Genomic DNA, 17,484 nt, shown 5'->3' on the forward strand with positions numbered 1-17,484 from the left:
ATTTATAAAGCGCGCTACTCACCCGTGCGGGTCTCAAGGCGCTAGGGGGGAAAGGGGGGGTTATCGCTGCTCGAACAGCCAAGTCTTTAGGAGTCTCCGGAAAGCGGAGTGGTCCTGGGTGGTCCTGAGGCTGGTGGGGAGGGAGTTCCAGGTCTTGGCCGCCAGGAAGGAGAAAGATCTCCCACCCGCCGTGGAGCGGCGGGTGCGAGGGACGGCAGCAAGTGCGAGGCCAGCGGAGCGGAGGGGGCGGGTGGGGACGTAGAAGCTGAGGCGTCTGTTGAGGTATTTATTGTGGGTGAGGATTGTGGCTCCCACCAGCCTCTCGTGCTGAGCTTTTTACAAACTTGTCCTGCTCGTAGACTACCCTTCGTCCTTTCCCATTCTGCGGCGCCCTCCCCATACGGGATCTTTTACAGAGAGATGCCATGAAGGACTCTGAGCACTATACTCATAGGAGCTATCCTCGGCCTCCCGAAACAGTCTCTCTTAACAAACTCCAGCACCGTCAGACCCCAGTAGACATTTGATGTACTAAAAAACCCAGCTGGCAAATCATTTATTCACTCTGTGCTCACATGAACATTCACTCTCTAGAAAGAACCCAAGATCCCAGCTAGCAAGTCGTGCACTCACTCTGCACACACGCACATTCGCTCTATAGGGAGTATCCGAACACCCATCTGTCCAGACATACACTCACTCTGTGCACACATGCGCATTCACTCTGTAGAAAGAAGCCAAACACCCAGCTGATCATTCATAATCTTAGTCTGTGCACACATGAACATTCGCTATATAGAGAGAATCCAAACACCCAGCTGGCCAATCATGCTTTCACTCTGTGCACAGATGAACATTCACTCTGTAGAGAGTAGCCACACACCCAGCTGATCATTCATACACTCACTCTATGCACACATGAACATTCACTCTGTAGAAAGAAACCAAACACCCAGCTGGCCAATCATGCTTTCACTCTGTGCACAGATGAACATTCACTCTGTAGAGAGTAGCCAAACACCCAGCTGGCCAATCATGCTTTCACTCTGTGCACAGATGGACATTCACTCTGACTCTGTAGAGAGTAGCCAAACACCCAGCTGATCATTCATACACTCATTCTATGCACACATGAACATTCACTCTGTAGAAAGAAACCAAACACTCAGCTGGCCAATCATGCACTTACTCTATGCACACATGCACGTTCACTCTGTAGAGAGGAGCCAAACATCCAGCTGGTCAGTCATACACTCTTTCTATGCACACATGCGCATTCACTCAGTAAAGGGGAGCCAAACACCCAGTTGGTCAGTCATACACTCCCTCCATGCACACATGCACATTCACTCTGTAGAATGAAGCCATAAACCCAGCTGGTCAATCATACTATTACTCTATGCACACATGCACGTTCACTCTGTAGAGAGGAGCCATACACCCAGATGGTCAGTCATACATTCACTCTATGCACACAGGCACATTCACTCTGTAGAGAGGAACCATACACCCAGCTGGTCAGTCATACACTCACTGTATGTACACATGCACATTCGTTCTGTTGAGAGGAGGTATACACCCAGCTGGCTAGTCGTACAGTCACTCTATGCACACATGCACATTCGATCTGTAGAATGAAGCCAAACATCCAGTTGGTCAGTCATACACTCACTCTATGCACACATGGACATTCACTCTGTAGAGAGGAACAAAACACCCAGCTGGTCAGTCATACAGTCACTCTATGCACACATGCCCATTCAGGTGGTCATTCCGACTTCGGTGGTCTTCTTCTCAGAACGCGGAAGCTGTGGGTGCCAGAAGACCGCCAGTCAGAGTACTGAACAATTTGGGCAGAAATCCTCCAGTAGTCGTGCTGGCGTTGTAAGGCGCAGGGGTGGTTCCACCGCCAGCCCGCACCACCAAAAGGACTCGCCAGCTGTATTTCGAGCAGTAATATGGCCTTGTGGTGTCCTGATGGTGAGGCGTTGCCGGCGGTGGGAGTGCCGGGTCCCTTCCCCTCAGGGAGGAGCACCTCGTCAGACGAGGGAAGTATTCTCCACAAGGGTAGGGGGGTGGGGTGTGTGAATGGATGTATGTGAGTGTGTGTATGCGTGTCATGAATGGGGGGTAGGAAGGGGAGTGTCTGTGTGTAAATGAGGGATGGTGATGTGTGAGTGAATGTGTATGCATGTAGACAGGGGTGGGGGTTGTGTGTGTATGTATGCTGAGGAAAGGAGGGGGTGGAGTGAGTATGTGTGTCAATGGGGTGAATGTAGTGAGTGTGTGTGTGAGTGGTGGTGTTGTGTGGGTGTTGTGTGTGTGTGTGCACATGAGTGTAAGGGTGTTATGACTGCGAGCCTTTCTGCCAGGGATTTCGTGGTGGTACTACCACCACGAAATCCCTGGTGGAAAGGGGACTCCTGATACCGCTGGTGGTATTGGGTGGACCGCCGGGTCTGAGATGCTTATCTCCAGCCCGCTGGTCTGACCACCCTGAAGGTATGCACGGGAAAGTGGCGGTTTGGCCCAGGCCAAACCGCCACACTAGTAAAGTGGCGGTCTTCACCCCCAGCCCGTAGGCGAGCCCACCACCGTCGGAATGACCACCTCAGTCTGTAGAGAGGAACTCCTGATTGGCACAAGTTGTTTATTTACATGAATTATCAGAATCTAGAAACAAAATGCATGAACCACGAGGCACGATAAATGTATGCCCAGCGGCATCTAACAACTAGTGGGCACTGCCTGCAGGCTGCCTGCTCACATAAGGGCAGTGACTTCACATTATTTCAAGGTTATTGTGGACGAGTGGTCTCAAGATGTCTTAAGACTTCCAGGTATGTCATACAGCTCATTGAGTGCCCAGTCAGATAGCGCATGAGAGACTCTCTTCAAACAAGCAAGAGTATAAAAGGCTCCTCCGGGCGGTGCACGAGGCCCGCCACAGCTTCAATCCCTCGTGACAAGAAGGGGGTCTCAGTGACTCCTGAGGGAACAGCCATGGGCCACTGTCACGTCACTGCCTTCCTGTGCCTCATCACTGTGACTGCGGGTAAAATATCTGGTAAGTAGATCTACTAAAGCTTCAATATTTCATGTTTTTGTGTGGCATTGCCTTGCATTCAACACTTAATTTGGAAAAAATAGATAAATGCAGCGGTTTAAAGTTTTTTTATTTTTTGTGAGGAGGCTTCAGTTTGCCCTGTCGGAGACTGCCTACTCATGATGCCACCTCGAGTCTTTTTCTACCACCGCTTACTCTTTCTGTCTCTTTATCTCGCTCTTGCAGGATCCTTTGACCCCTTCTTTCTCCCTTTGCCACTGTTTTCCTATGTTGCTCTTTTTTCTCCCTTTTCTACCCCTCTCTCTTTAACTTGGGCAAAAAATGTTGTGGTCCCCAAGATTGTGTTCCAGGTCACACCACCGGCACAAATTAAGCACTGCTTTCCGGGAGTGTCAGTCAATATCTTACCTGCATCCTGTCTTAGAAGCCTAGATGAAATGAACATTTATAAAGCGCATAAAACCCGAAGGTATCAATGCGCTAAGCCAAGCAGAACTTTATAATGAAACCAGGAGTTATGTGTTGGTATTTATGCAAACTCCCCATGACTGAGATTAATATATTCAAGTGGGTCGTTTGAACAGAATAACCTACTTCTGCTCGGATTTCAGTTAATATTAAGCACTTTTGTTAAATTTCAGCAATAAATCCAGTAATAAGAACTGCAAAACATACAGTCACCCGGAGCAATCTATACACTGCAGGTCCCTCCAGGTCCAAATCTAAAGGAAGAATATGTATGTGCACGTGTCCCGCACATAGCCCATGCTTAGTCTTAAAAAAATAAGGATTTCTTCGGAGCCCAACACTGGCCCTGCTGAATGCCAGTGCTGCGCAGTACCAAGACTGCCTCTTCTCCATTCCACCTCAAGCCTCTTTCTGTCACCACCTCACACTTCCTGTATATCTCTCTCATTCTCACAGGTTATTCTGACTTCTATACCTCTTTCTGTCTTCTATACCTCTTTCTGCCTTTGTCACTTCTTCCCTGTCTTCATCGTCCCTATTTCTGCCTTTCTGGTTTTTGTTATAAGTTTGAAGACCACAAACATGATTGCCAGGGCCCACCCCTGCAACCACCTCTATAAATTAGGCGCTGCAGAGTTGACGTCATGGTGCACATTTCAGTGATATTAAGGGATCTTGCTAAGCTAACTGGATGGATTCAGTAAATGTGTTTTTTTTATGTGACTACAGAGTACCAGCTGGATTCGCAACCCCTGCGTCCATGCGAGCTTGAGCAAGAGAAGGCTCTGGTGAAAGGATCAGACTATGTCCCGCAGTGCTCAGAGGATGGCTCCTACAGGTAATGTACACTAATACACTGACCAGGAGTACACGGTTTAGCAAGTTTCTCCACAGTTTCCTAACTTCACCCCATTGACAAGGCTCATCAAATCTTTCAGATTCTCAGTAATCTCGAATGCTGATGACACACAAATTGTGGTCTCAATATCTAGTAATCTGGATGAATCTGCTGCAAGGTTCAACAGCTGCATGAGGCAAATTGACAATTGGATAAAAATCAATTGCCTTAAGTTAAATTCCGGGAAAACGGACGTCCTTCTCTTAGGCAACATCTCTACTTTTGGACACCTACCTGGTGGCCACAGGAAGTGGGTTTGCTACCTACTCCAGTGAGGAAAGTTAGGAATTTGGGGATTCTCTATGACAATAAGTTGTCATTTGAAGATCTAGTCAATGCAATGACTTCTTCATCAGGAAAATATGCCCTTTTATTCCCCCGGATCTTAGAAAACTATAGAGGCTGCTCTTGTCTTGACTAAATTGGATTACTGCAACACCCTTTTTTGAACATGCAAAGATTCCTCCAGAAACTGCGGATCCTATTGGGATCCACAGACATCAATCAACCTCCCTGGCTCTAATTAAAATTCATTGGCTGCCTATTGAAAAGTGCATAGAGTTCAAGGCCCTTTAAACTGCTACATAACTCAAGCCCTCAATACTTCAGACAAAAATGTACCAGATATATTCCTTCCAGAGCTCTTTGCTCTTCCACAGCCAAGTACATTAGTGTTCCAAAGTGTAGACAAGTCTCCTGGGGCGGTAGAAGTTTCATAGCTGGCACTGCCAGACGATGGAACTCCCTTCCCCTTGAGTTGAAAGAAAGCTTCATTCTTCTCTCTTTCAGAAAATCGCTAAAAACCTGGCGGTTTGCCAACTAGCCTGTTTTCTCTTTGCCTTCAGACAGTAGCAGCGCCAAGAGGTCCCCGGGCAAATAAGCGCTTCATAAATTAACATTTCATTCCACTTTTTACCAGTGATCCCTCTTCATGTCTTCTCAACCCACCCTGAAATAGTTTACCTGGCTTTTTATATTTCCAAATTCCAAGCTCGAGTAGCTAATCTATTTGGAAACATTTTCCTCTACAGTGATATTGTTCATCTCATTTTGTATTTGGGACCACTGTTAACAAAACGACGGAAAGACCCTGCCCTGGGTGAGCTTTTCGCACACACGAGTGGAAAACTTGAGATCTCAGTCTACAGGGCGCATTGGGATACTCAGGCCGGAATGTGATTATACATACATTTGTCCCGAACATATTAGGGTTTACGCCCCTTCCCCCCCCAGTAAGTCTAAAGTCATTCGCTGATGGCCCTGGGTGCAAACGTTTAGTAGCTGCCTCTGTCACCCTTGTCACTGGGGATCAGAAATATTATTCCATTGTGTTGCCCTAGCATTATGCATGCCATCACGAGGGCAATGCAATACTTATGTCAAATGTACTAAGTAATGCAATGCCACCTTGTAGCACATTTAGAAAGATGAAAAAGCCTATAAGGATTGTTTTTGTGCAGGAAGGTGTTCCTTCCTGCACAAAAGTAATCTTGCCTGCAACGCAGGCACCCTTGCACCATGGTGCTTGCATTGACACTAGCCAGCAGATTGTGCCCCAGCACAGGAATGTGCCATATATATTGGTAAATATGTTGCATTCCTGCCCTCTTCCTTGCACACAGCAGGTAGTTTTGCTGCCTTGTGTTGCATGAAATATTGATACATCTGTCCCTAGATGTTTAAATTAACATGGCAAATGCCTGGCATGGTGGCCATAACACTGCAATTGGGGCATCGTCATTAACTTTATTGTGCAATCAAATGTATTGCAAACTTTTACAAATGTCCATAATATCAGCTACCTAATGGCCAGGAAATGTATTTATAGCACGGATAGCTATAAAATCGCCTCTAGGCATGCTGAACTAAAAAATATATACAGTTCTAAAGATTGGTGATGTGCTAGTGAGGTAAACACGTATGTTTTCGTGGCTTTTCCAAATAAATGGATTCTTCACGTAAATGGCACGAGCAAATGTGGATAAAATATGTAAAGTAATTGGTGAATTCATCTGGTTTCAGCCATAAAAAATGTACGGATCGTTAAAACTAACATATTCGGTCTAATGGCCACTCACATCCACAAATTCACAACAGACTCTAGTCTGCCATAGAAATGTTAGGAAAGTTACACCCCGAACTATCAAAAGGTGATGCCCTTCCACACTACTGGTAGATTGTGCGCTTATACAAGTGATAATTAACAGTAATACATAGTTAACACCTCAAACGTAACACCTTCCATGTTTTAAATCAGCGTGGGTGTTACTTGCACCAGCTGCTTAATACCAGCTCGGTATATTATAAATAAAGCTCATAGGTTTATGTTTTTACCGATTTCCCCAAACAAACACAGATAAAAAGCCATCTATTTCCTGCATATTTATTTTTAAATATAGACAGCTATGGAAAAAGGGTCTTCTTTTGAGTATTTTTGAAGCTGTGCATCTCCAGTGCTAGACGAAGAGCTGCACAGACCAACACACAAAGGAATTACAGTTTGAAACAGTTGCAGATGAATGTTGTACTAAAATCGAAATGTTATATGGGTGTATTGCATAAGAGTGATGCATTATATATGACTTATTAAGTACAGAAACCCACGAGGCATTCGAATGCAAGTGTCCTTTTATCAGTAAATACAGGTGGAATCATATCAGTTTCAGTTTTTTTTTTTTTTTTTACAAATCACACAAGATGGACGTAGATAACTAGAGATAAATGATTGAAATATAAATCGGGATAATTCAAGATGGCAATGTCTAAAAAATAAATACCATAAAACCAAGAGCCCCAATTATAATAAAAACCCATGAAGAGAAGATGGCAGGACGTCATTTCCTGTGCCTCCAGACCATGGCTGTGCCACTGCTATTGTGACATGGAATCGACAGGTGTCAGACAAGTGGCAGAGCAGCTCTGAAGGATCAGAGCATCATCTGCATTACGGGCTGCTCCAGGCCAATCGTTCTAGGTCACTGTTGTTTTTTTGATCCAATTGAACCAAAGGTACATTTGAAGGACCCGTGCAAGGGCATCTACTTTTAATAATTAAAAGAAAAGTTAAGGTAAAATGGGGTAAAAGTTTAAGTGTAATGCTGATGGAAGATGGGTGGCTGCGTGGGTCTCTCCTGTTAGTTAAACAAAATCCAATAAAAGCCTCAAAATTTCGGAGAAAAACAGCCAGATGTCTTTAAAAATAATAAAAACTAAATAAAAGGTTTGGAGTACAGTACTAATCTGTCCTCGTTTAAGCACCCTTTGCACATTAGCCACTGGCAGGTTTTGTGTAGGCTGCTGTCACCAGGTAGCAGTTTGTGATCTAATGTGTGCTGGCGAACAGTATGAAAATGAGTAACCAAAAATGTGTTGCCCTCCTAGGATACCCTTCTAAGATTATTTACAGATGTTTTGGGTAGTTTGAAGAGAAGCAAAGTATGAAACGCTGTGACCGTTTATTATTCCACTGCCTAGGTAGAGCACTGATGACCATGAACGTCATTGAGGAGTCACCAGTGGTCGCAGCAGTGACCCCTAGCTTGCCCCTTGTGACCCCTGGCACTGCTTGTGACCCCTGGCCTCAGAGGCGGCAAAATCAGTGCCTGGAACACAGGGGTAGCTCGTCTCAATGGCCTCAGTTGGGGCCCCACTTTCTTGGTTTTCTGTCGTTTTTTTATTACAAAACTAGTGAATAATATTATTCACTATTTGTGTAATAAAAATGGAGTACAGTCCACTGGAATATGACCAGATCTGGCAGCCAAGGTAAGTAAAAAATGCTTTCAAATGTATGTGGTATGCATGCCTACGGGTGAGGGTGTAATTATGTGAGCGATAATGTGTGACTATATGTGTAAGCATGTGTGTATCACGGTAAAGGTCAATTGGCGTGTGATGTAACTTCCGCATTTTGGTGAATTGACGCCCATGCTAATGACCCATAGTTTCAGGTTTGATCAGTAAACACTCTTCGCTATTTCAGAAACACTCAGTGCAGCAGCGACGGAGGATCGTGCTGGTGCGTAGATACTCACGGCGTGGAGATACCGGGCAGTAAGAAGAGCGGCTCCGCCGTGGTTTGTAAGTAACAACATAGTTAAAACATATACATCATTGGGGTAGCAAGAGTGCCATAGGCCCTAATGCAAGCAAGGCAAATGGTGAATGGGCATGTTACCTTGCTAAACTGATGTGTAGAAATAAACACTGTTTAAGCCCTGAGCTCTAGTAAATGTATTTAGCTACCAAGGGGCAGATTTACAAAGATTTGACGAAACACAAAGCATCAAGACAGCTTGCTGCGCTGAGTGAAATCGAGAGGGCAGGTATGCACCATATCTGGCGGGCAGAGAGCAACCTTTTGCCAACGCAGGCACTCTTGCGCAATGGTGCAAGGGTGCCTATGTTACAGGCAAGATTGTTTTTGTGCAGGAAGGGGCACCCTCCTGGAGAATACAGCACACATAGAAAAAGGTAATAACGAGGAGAAATGAAAATATTTGTCCTTGTTACGCCGCACCTGGGAAGGCGTAGCATTATCAGGTTTACTAGTGTAAGGAGATCTGGTAATGCACCAAGAACTGTGGGTGGGTGTGTAGGAACTCCCATGCTCGCCCCAGTGCTTAATTTGTAAATAAAAACATGTGAGCACGGAAAACTGAGGCAGCAAAACCCTAAAGCCATCTTGGGCCTCCTCAATCCATTTAAAGCCACTCCTTGCCCCTTCAGCTCACTCTGCAGCTTCCTGTTTTTTACCTTTGTGCCGCTTTTTCGTTTTTGTCTTCCTGCGTCTTTCCTATATGTGTCTTTTGCTCACAGCAAATGCTTGAAGCAGAAGAATAAGCGCCGGCCCTCAAAAATAAGTGCCGATGCTCAGCACCGGAAACAGCAAGCACAAATTAAGCCCTGGCTCCCCCCAAGGAACGCCTTCCCAATGCAGAGTAACACAGGGCAGTGACTTACTCTGCCTTGCATTATTCCAGATTTACTATGCCACACAGAGCCACGCAAAATTGCAGTCTGTGGTATAGTGAAACTGATTTAAGGACTTTCGTTGCCTTGCGTCACCCTGTGTGACCCAAGGTCAAAGCTAGTCATAAATCTAGCCCATAGTGTGTTTTAGAATAACTGTGCTATCTATTCTTTCTGTGCCTCTCTCACTCCCTCGTATACCAGGGAGTGCAGTTTTGTTTTGCAAAAGGGACTGCCATGCTGTCCCTGTTCTCACACACTGAAAACATTGTGTCCACTCAATGGCTGCGGGGTATGCCTGAAGCACATCAGTGAATCCCCTTGCATGCATCAAACGGGAGCGTGGGTTGAGGCAAGGGGCCTGTAAGGGAAGTGCTGAATGACCCTCATGGTGACAGAGAGCCACCCACTCTCAACCTCAGAGGGCCTGAGGACCTTTAGAACTGTGGTTTTGTGCTGCTTTTTTGTAATGTGGTGCTGTTGAGTTGTACTGTGGTTGTGTTGCGTTCTGTTTTGATTGTTAATCACTCTTGCTGGCAAGATGGTCAGTTAACTAAGTGCTTGGTGCTGACATCTGTGGCGGTATCATGGTGGGCTGTGCTGTTTCCCAAATAACAATAGGGTAACCCAATCTTTCCCCAGGAGGCTGGGTATACATATGATTCTAGACACAGAATAACCCCTGGAGGAATTATTTTAAAATACAGTCAGTCATTTACAGTGAGTGGTACCTCTAGCATCCAATCACACCATTGCATTAGAGTATAGATACAATAATTTGCTTATTCATTGTTTTGATGATTAATGATGAAAATGAGGAGCACACAAAATACAATTGACGTAATGTATTTAGCTCAGTTACACAAATGTTATACACACACAACTAGACAATGGGTCATAAGAGAGACACCTGCCTGTTGATCCAATAGACACCGCAGATCAGTTTACAAAACAGTAGTGTCTAGGGTCAGCGTATAAAGCCACTCAACTAGTCTCAACAAAAGTCCTTTATAATCAATATTGCATTGGCTTGATAGTACGTTCCATTTGGTCTATCGAAGAGTAGCTGTAGAGAATTATTGTCGACGTTTCGATTTCTGGCGTCAGCATACAATACACGAGGCCATCTTCAGGATAAAATGTTAATGATCGACCCAGGTTTCCAAAATCCATATCATATTGATTTATTCAAGAGGTCCAGATTACCAAATAACTCCCCTCTGCTATCTATGAGTTAGTGAGGTAGCCCCTTGTCATATGCTTCTCTCAGAAGGATCTCCTCCCCACTGTATTTTACCCACTGTTCCCAGTATGCTCTCCTCCATCACTGTATTTTACTCTTCTCTGTTTCACTTTATCGTGCGAATCTATGCACGCTTTCCTTTCATCGGCACTTTCCACGTGATGTGTGGCATTAACATTGCCTATTGGCATATGCTCATGTCAGAAGACTGCTGGTCAGCCTCTCTCATGGTGGTCAACATTCTGTTCACAGAGAAACCACATCTGCTGGATAATTATTAAGATAACCTGAGAAAGAAATGTCATAGCCCTTCCATTACAGACTAGTTACACTAGGACCTTGTTGAGGTCAAAAAGGGGATCACAGAAAGTGATTCATTAATTGTCACTTTCGCTTGTCACAACCTTGTTATTTACTCCATTAATCTTTGACCTTGCTGCTCTGGGGTATTTAATACTTGAACACGTTTCCCCTTTCGATTTAGGCAGTTCTCTCTTTATTGCAAAGTTGTTTCGTGGAAAAAAACCAAATTAATTGTCCCCAGCAGGTGTGACATCTTTATAGTTTACTCTTGGTCAACCACAGTGACTCTGGTAGCCATTCATGGTCTCAAGCCTAGAGTGTTTCAATGACTTGATGCTTAGTACAAACTACCATTTACATACACTGTAGAGGTAGCAGTGATCCACACTGGAGGCAGAGGGTTTCTACATGCACCAAAAATATGGGTGGCCCTCACCATCTTCATTTTTTTCTACTCTGCCACAAAACTTGATATTACTCTTATGACTGATCAATTTATACAGCATTTGAGATACACTCAGCTACTGCATGAATCAAATAGCAGACCCAGCCACAACATACGTAATCAGTGTAGCACGTGGCATTCTGCAAATGCTCACTTACTCATTTCCTCACTCCATAAATCATTTGCTCACTCTCTCATTTGGCAAATCTTTGAGTCACTCAATTGATCAAGCATGTTTGCAGTTATTTACTCAAAAACTCACTCAATCAGTCACTCATACAGTCAACCACCCTCTCACTGTATATTATTAATAAGTTTGGTCTCATACGTGAGTGACATTAATAGCTTTTTGTCCCCCTCTCTTATAAAAAGCAATAGTATCTTCACCGTTTCTCATTGATTGTTTGGGAAGTAACTTTACTTTTTTTCTTCTAGGCTTGTCATTTTGCCAGCTACAAAAGCAGCAGATCTTAGTGAGTGGTTACATCAACAGAACTACCACCACCTACGTACCACAGTGCAGCGGGTCCGGAGAGTTCAACCGCGTGCAGTGTGACCTGGAAATGAAACAGTGCTGGTGTGTGGATTCGGAAGGAATGGAGATCTATGGAACAAGACAGCCAGGAAAAATAGCACAATGTAAATCTTAACATTTAATATACTAACCAAGCATTGCATGCTTGGGGTGGATGAGGGTGTGGGAGTCCCTGGTTCAAATTAGATTGTGCCTTTGGAAATGGCTGCATTCTGAGGGTAACTCTCCTGAATGAAGAAACTGCAGTGAAGGAGAGAACACCGCCCTTGTGCTGCTGGTATTCTGAATGGTGTTACAGAGGTACAAGCACTCGAGGCTGTCTCCCAGAGACTCCCTATAGAATGGGTGTAGTCTATGCAGACAGTGTCATCTCCAAGATTTAGGCCCTTAGACATTCCCACCGGATGGGACAGACTACAACTTGTCTCGCCCACTGGGCAGAGACATTCCCACACCGCAGTCCTGTTGACCGCATGCAAAAATGAAGAGGACTGCACAAAACTCTCTGCTTAGCCTTTACTATCTGACACTTAGTGAGAGAAGTGTGGCACAATGGTTAGAGCGGCAGACCCTGATGCAGAGATCTGGCCTGGGACCAGGGTTCAATTCCCTTGGACCAGATAATTCTCGCCTTGGTGCCTAATCTAATTAATGGGTCTAACTCTGGGCAATAGCTTGCTTAATCTCCACAATGGCGCTCACAGCGCTTGGATGCCTGGCTTCACCCTGGGGCTGTCCAGGAGTGGGCGCCTCACAGGGAAAAGCCAGGAGGGGTTCCACAGCGGTATGCGTACAGCGCCTTGAGACCCTAACGGGTGAGTAGTGTGCTATACAAGTGCAAAGTTTTTACAGTTTTACCTCTAAATACAATTCCTACACTCATGGGAACTAAATGCTGCTTGTAAAATGCACTACTCACATTGGCCAGCGGTGAATATTATATAAAGCTAAACCAGACATAAGAGGGCGACAAAGTTAGAACCTGCCGTTTATGGACCAGTGAGCGACACATCTGTTTTAGTAAAGGTTATGAAGCCCATGCTCTCAGTACAGATTAATAAACAATAAGGAAAGCAATCGAGGAACCATCATCAGAATGAGCCAGAGTAAAGTATGAACCAATAAGAATGTAGGCCCAGTTGCTCGACAAAACCATTATGTGCAATTGCATGCTGATATTTTTGAAAAGGTAAAAAATAACTGCATGTTCAAAAAAAGGCGGTTATAATATGCTTAGGGTTTGATGCAGGGCCGCTCATGCTCTGTTACATAAAATTACAACAAATGGGGAATCTGTGATCAGTTGGGCAAAGAGAGCATCATGAGTTGAAGATATAATCCAGGAGGTGGTCATTAATGTCACCACCTGTAAATAGCATGAGGTCTTGAGTGGAGTCCACAAGTCCCACATTGGACCCAACGACTTAAAAATAATCTAATAATTATTTTGTTGTGCATATGAGGAATAACATCTCTGTATTTATTGAATGACTCAAGTAGGAATCAAAACATATAGCTTGACACCTTAGTAAGAGAAAGGAGGCTTACCACTCTTGAACATGTGTAGGGCAGCAGCTGATGCTGTATTACATGGTGATGCTCGGGAGCCATACACATTATCAACTGCACCCCTTCAAAAAGTTGTGTGACTCACTACCTACCTTCTGTCCATACTACATGAATGTCAGACACAAAGAGCCTCAATAGCTCTATAACGCTACTGATTGTTCCCCAACACCCGCTGAAAACATCTCCTCCACTACCCAATGTCAAGGCTGAAGAGTATCTTTGGATTCAGCAATGACCATCTCCTCCACTACCCAATTTCAAGGCTGAAGAGTATCTTTGGATTCAGCAATGACCATCTCCTCCACTACCCAATGTCAAGGCTGAAGAGTATCTTTGGATTCAGCAATGACCAAACAACCACATTTCAACATCAGCCACTACTTCACCAAGATACTAAGGTACATTCAGATATTGATGTCCAGACCACACTTGGTGACTCTAGCACAACAAATCTCGACTACTGCAATAATTTGTATCTTTTTCACAAACTTATCACAGACTAGAAAATGTTCAAAACAACAACGAAAACAACGATGAGGCAAACATGCCAATGGGCTCCCAACCCAAGCTCTCATTACCTTCGTGTTGGTACACAAAGCACTCTATTGAAGGCTGACACAGTACTGGCAAGATAGCCTATCTCTCCACCAATCTAAAATCAAGCAGGCTCCAACTCTCCAATGCTTCAACAATGCCAGATTTTCTCCCAATCCATGATGGTCGGAGGGTTTTATCAGCAGGCCACGAATACAGTAATTATAAAACTGTGGAAGAAATCCAGTCTAAAAGAGTTCAGGAATCACCTTGTCCTTTCTGCCAAAGACCAGTATAAATAAACAGGAAGAAGAGCATCCTTAGACGTCAATCTGAAAGGAAAAGGGGTGTTATTATATGGTGTGGTTGTGCAACCTCACCATTTAATATACTTACCAACCCTTTTAGGACCCTTAGGTTTTGTTCTCTGGCTGCAACTACTCTTCAGTCCACAAAAGGGGTGAGGCGGTCCTGGTCACAGGGTCGATGTCCCTCAAAGTTTTTAGTTTTGCGGTCACTGGCTAATCCTTCCTTGGTCGAGAACTCATCCTCTGGAGGCTTCAACTGCACTTTGATGATACTTCCAGGTTCAGTGAACCTCAGTGCAACTTTATGCTTTGGATCCTGGTCCTCTGTAGTACATGACAGCAGTTGTCGGTGAGCTGAAGATTCTGGGCTTCTCAGCTGTTGTGTCCCTGTGCAGGGAACCGGAGGCCAGCTCACTGACCACTGGAGTCTCTTGGATTCTCTTGGCTTTGGCTGGGCTATGGAGACAACTTCTCCCAGTGCAGGACACAGCCCCTCTTCTTTGCATCTTTGCTTGCCGCTATGTTGAACAAGTGCAGTCCACGCCGGTGCAGCCCATCTTTGCCGGTTCCATGGTGCACCAGGGCTGTCCTACTTTGGTCCCTGTTCCAGTCAAGATCTGAGCTTGGGGTGCCCTACTTATGCTCAGAAAATGCACTCAGGACAGGATCTGGATGGGCTACCATGTTCAGGTTCCCTCCCACCCGATGACCACTTCCTGAGAGGTGTGGAATCTGGGCACCATTCTGCCACCTTCGAATATGCCAGGACCCCTCTTCCGGCTTGTGGAGCTCCAGAGGTCTAGCTACCAAAGGGGCTACAAACCCCTGGAAAACCTGGTTGGCATCTGGTTTCCCGTCTCCTGTCCCAAGTGCCAGCCGGAATAATGGAACAAACACTCTCCCAAGTGTTACCCATTTGCCGTTCAAAGGCGGCTTCTCCTTTGAAGCTAGCCTTTTGGACCAACACTGTGTGGCTTCCTGCAGGAGGGAAGTGACACCTCCTTTCAGAGCAGGTCCCTATTGTATCCTTTTCAGCGAGTCATTAGCACGTGACCCCAGAAGGACAGAAGGTAGTCTCGGTGACAGGACCCCTGTGCAATCAATATCGGTGCAGGGGACTAAAGGCAACAAAGTAGCAACTTTGGTAAAGTTGCACACTGCAACTTGTTACATTATTTTCAACCTGGAATTAACTCGGGCTTAATGTAAAAAGCGGTTTGATTTCTTTGATGACTCATTTAAGACATGCTGTTCCAGAGTTAGCACAGCTGAGGGGTCAGGATGGAACTTTGTACGTGCCAATTGGGCAACCAAGCTTTACCACAGTAAAAACAACAGTTTCATGTATTTTCTATCAGAACACGTACAATTACATTTTCTGCAGGGTGGACATGTTGCACCTTGCCTTAGGACTCCATAGGCCTGCCACAGGGGTGACGTAAACGTATATCAAGGGGAAGTCTGGCTTTTCCATTATTTTAAATGGCAGAGTTGGGCTAGCAGTTTAAACTGATCCTACAACATGCAAAGGTGAACTGGGAGTCTTGTTTTACTCGTGTCACCCCAGGGTAGCACAATCAGTGCTGCAATCCCCGGGGGAGGGTCCTATAACTTATATGCCCCAGGTACCCTTTTTACCCTTTACTAGGGACTTACACGTAAGCTATTTGTGCCAGTTGGGTATGAGCCAGTCCTACATACCGGTTTAAGGTTAAGGACACGGGCACTGAGTTCTGGTTTGCAGGCCCCAGGCACTCTCAGAGTCAAAAAAACCCAGCTGCCTTAGTGCAAAAACTTGGGGGTAACCATACTAAAAAAGGCATTTCCTTACAAGAATTATTTAAATACTCATAGGATGACATTGTGATGCATTGAGGTGACTAATACACGCTGAGCCAAATGTGAATGACCTGTGGCTGTCCCAGGGACAAGAAATTGAACATAAGAGCACAACGCCACACTTTTGCTCTCAAATCAGGGCTCGTATAATCCTGCATTGAAGGTGGAATGAACAGAAAGGTTAGAGAAAAACTGTCACCATTCTAAGTAGCTCTAGTCAGACTATCCTTTAAATACTTTGGCAGAATTTTGGGTATGATATATGTATATGTGTGCAATGCCAAAGGTTTCAAATAAGTCACACCAACTCATTTACATAAAAAGAAGACTGAATTGTGAAAAGAAGATCATGAACATTGGTAGTTTAAATAAATAATAAGTAAGGATTTTAATTTATTGTGAAGATATAGAAATGGATAATATTGGTTATACGAACAGAACTTGTTCTGACAGAGAGGAACAGCGAGAACCAATGGACGAACACTTTAGCTCTGATAAAAAAATATTTGTTTTAAATATACCACAAATTACCTTCTTTTTGGTGGTGGTAACTGCAGCCTTCTTAAATGTTTCTAAGCACAGTTGGGTGACTTCATCTCTCGCAGTTTGCTGATACTTTTTGGGATGTCTGATACAGGATTGATCAAATTATATTTTGAAACAGACAACTGGGTTGATCTTCCTTCTTTAGAACTCATTTGACTAATTATGAAATCAGTCTTTTCTCTGTTCTAATGATCATTACTGTATACTTCCTCAGATTGTTGACAAGTTGTTGAAAGTTGAATTTGATAGAAGTTGTATCTTTGGACTCTGATAACCGTATAGCTATGGACATTTGATGTTAGAGCATTGCAAAAAGGAGGATTGCCTTAAATCTCGGAGATTTGAGCGGTTACAGCAGTCAATTCATCCAGTAAATGGTGATTACTATTTTAGTAATGAAATAAAATCTAAGATTATTTTGTAATTCTGTGTAGATTATAACAATTACTGCTCCTTAGGATGTGCTGAAGACCTTTGCAGACAGATAGCACACTGCTCTGTGGGGCCTAGAGATAGTTTGTAGTGTTTATTGTGAGTGGTCCAGTTATTGTATATTATACTACATCATTAGAATTGGTATACTGACTAATTGCATGTTTTTTTCCAAACTAGAAGACAATTTGTCGCTGATTGTTAATATTGATACAGATGATTTAGCGCCTAGATACCCTTGCGGGCGTTTAGTGCACTATACAAACCAACTTAACATAACATGATTAAATTATTATTGAATTACATTCCTTATGTAGTTTCTGCCA

At 44.3% G+C, this 17,484-nt stretch overlaps 1 protein-coding gene across 1 annotated transcript in view; it reads left to right on the forward strand.

Moving 5' to 3' along the window:
- Positions 1-2,944: 2,944 nt before the first annotated feature.
- Positions 2,945-17,484, forward strand: part of TG (thyroglobulin) — a 673,226-nt gene continuing 658,686 nt past the window's right edge. Inside the window, exons 1-4 of the mRNA XM_069220782.1 lie at positions 2,945-3,067; positions 4,265-4,373; positions 8,416-8,513; positions 11,831-12,034. Of these exons, the coding sequence (XP_069076883.1) occupies positions 3,004-3,067; positions 4,265-4,373; positions 8,416-8,513; positions 11,831-12,034 (475 nt within the window). The 5' untranslated portion in view covers positions 2,945-3,003. The remainder of the gene's footprint in view (positions 3,068-4,264; positions 4,374-8,415; positions 8,514-11,830; positions 12,035-17,484) is intronic.

Source organism: Pleurodeles waltl, chromosome 2_2 (assembly GCF_031143425.1).
Source record: "Pleurodeles waltl isolate 20211129_DDA chromosome 2_2, aPleWal1.hap1.20221129, whole genome shotgun sequence".
Taxonomy (NCBI): Eukaryota; Metazoa; Chordata; class Amphibia; order Caudata; family Salamandridae; genus Pleurodeles; species Pleurodeles waltl.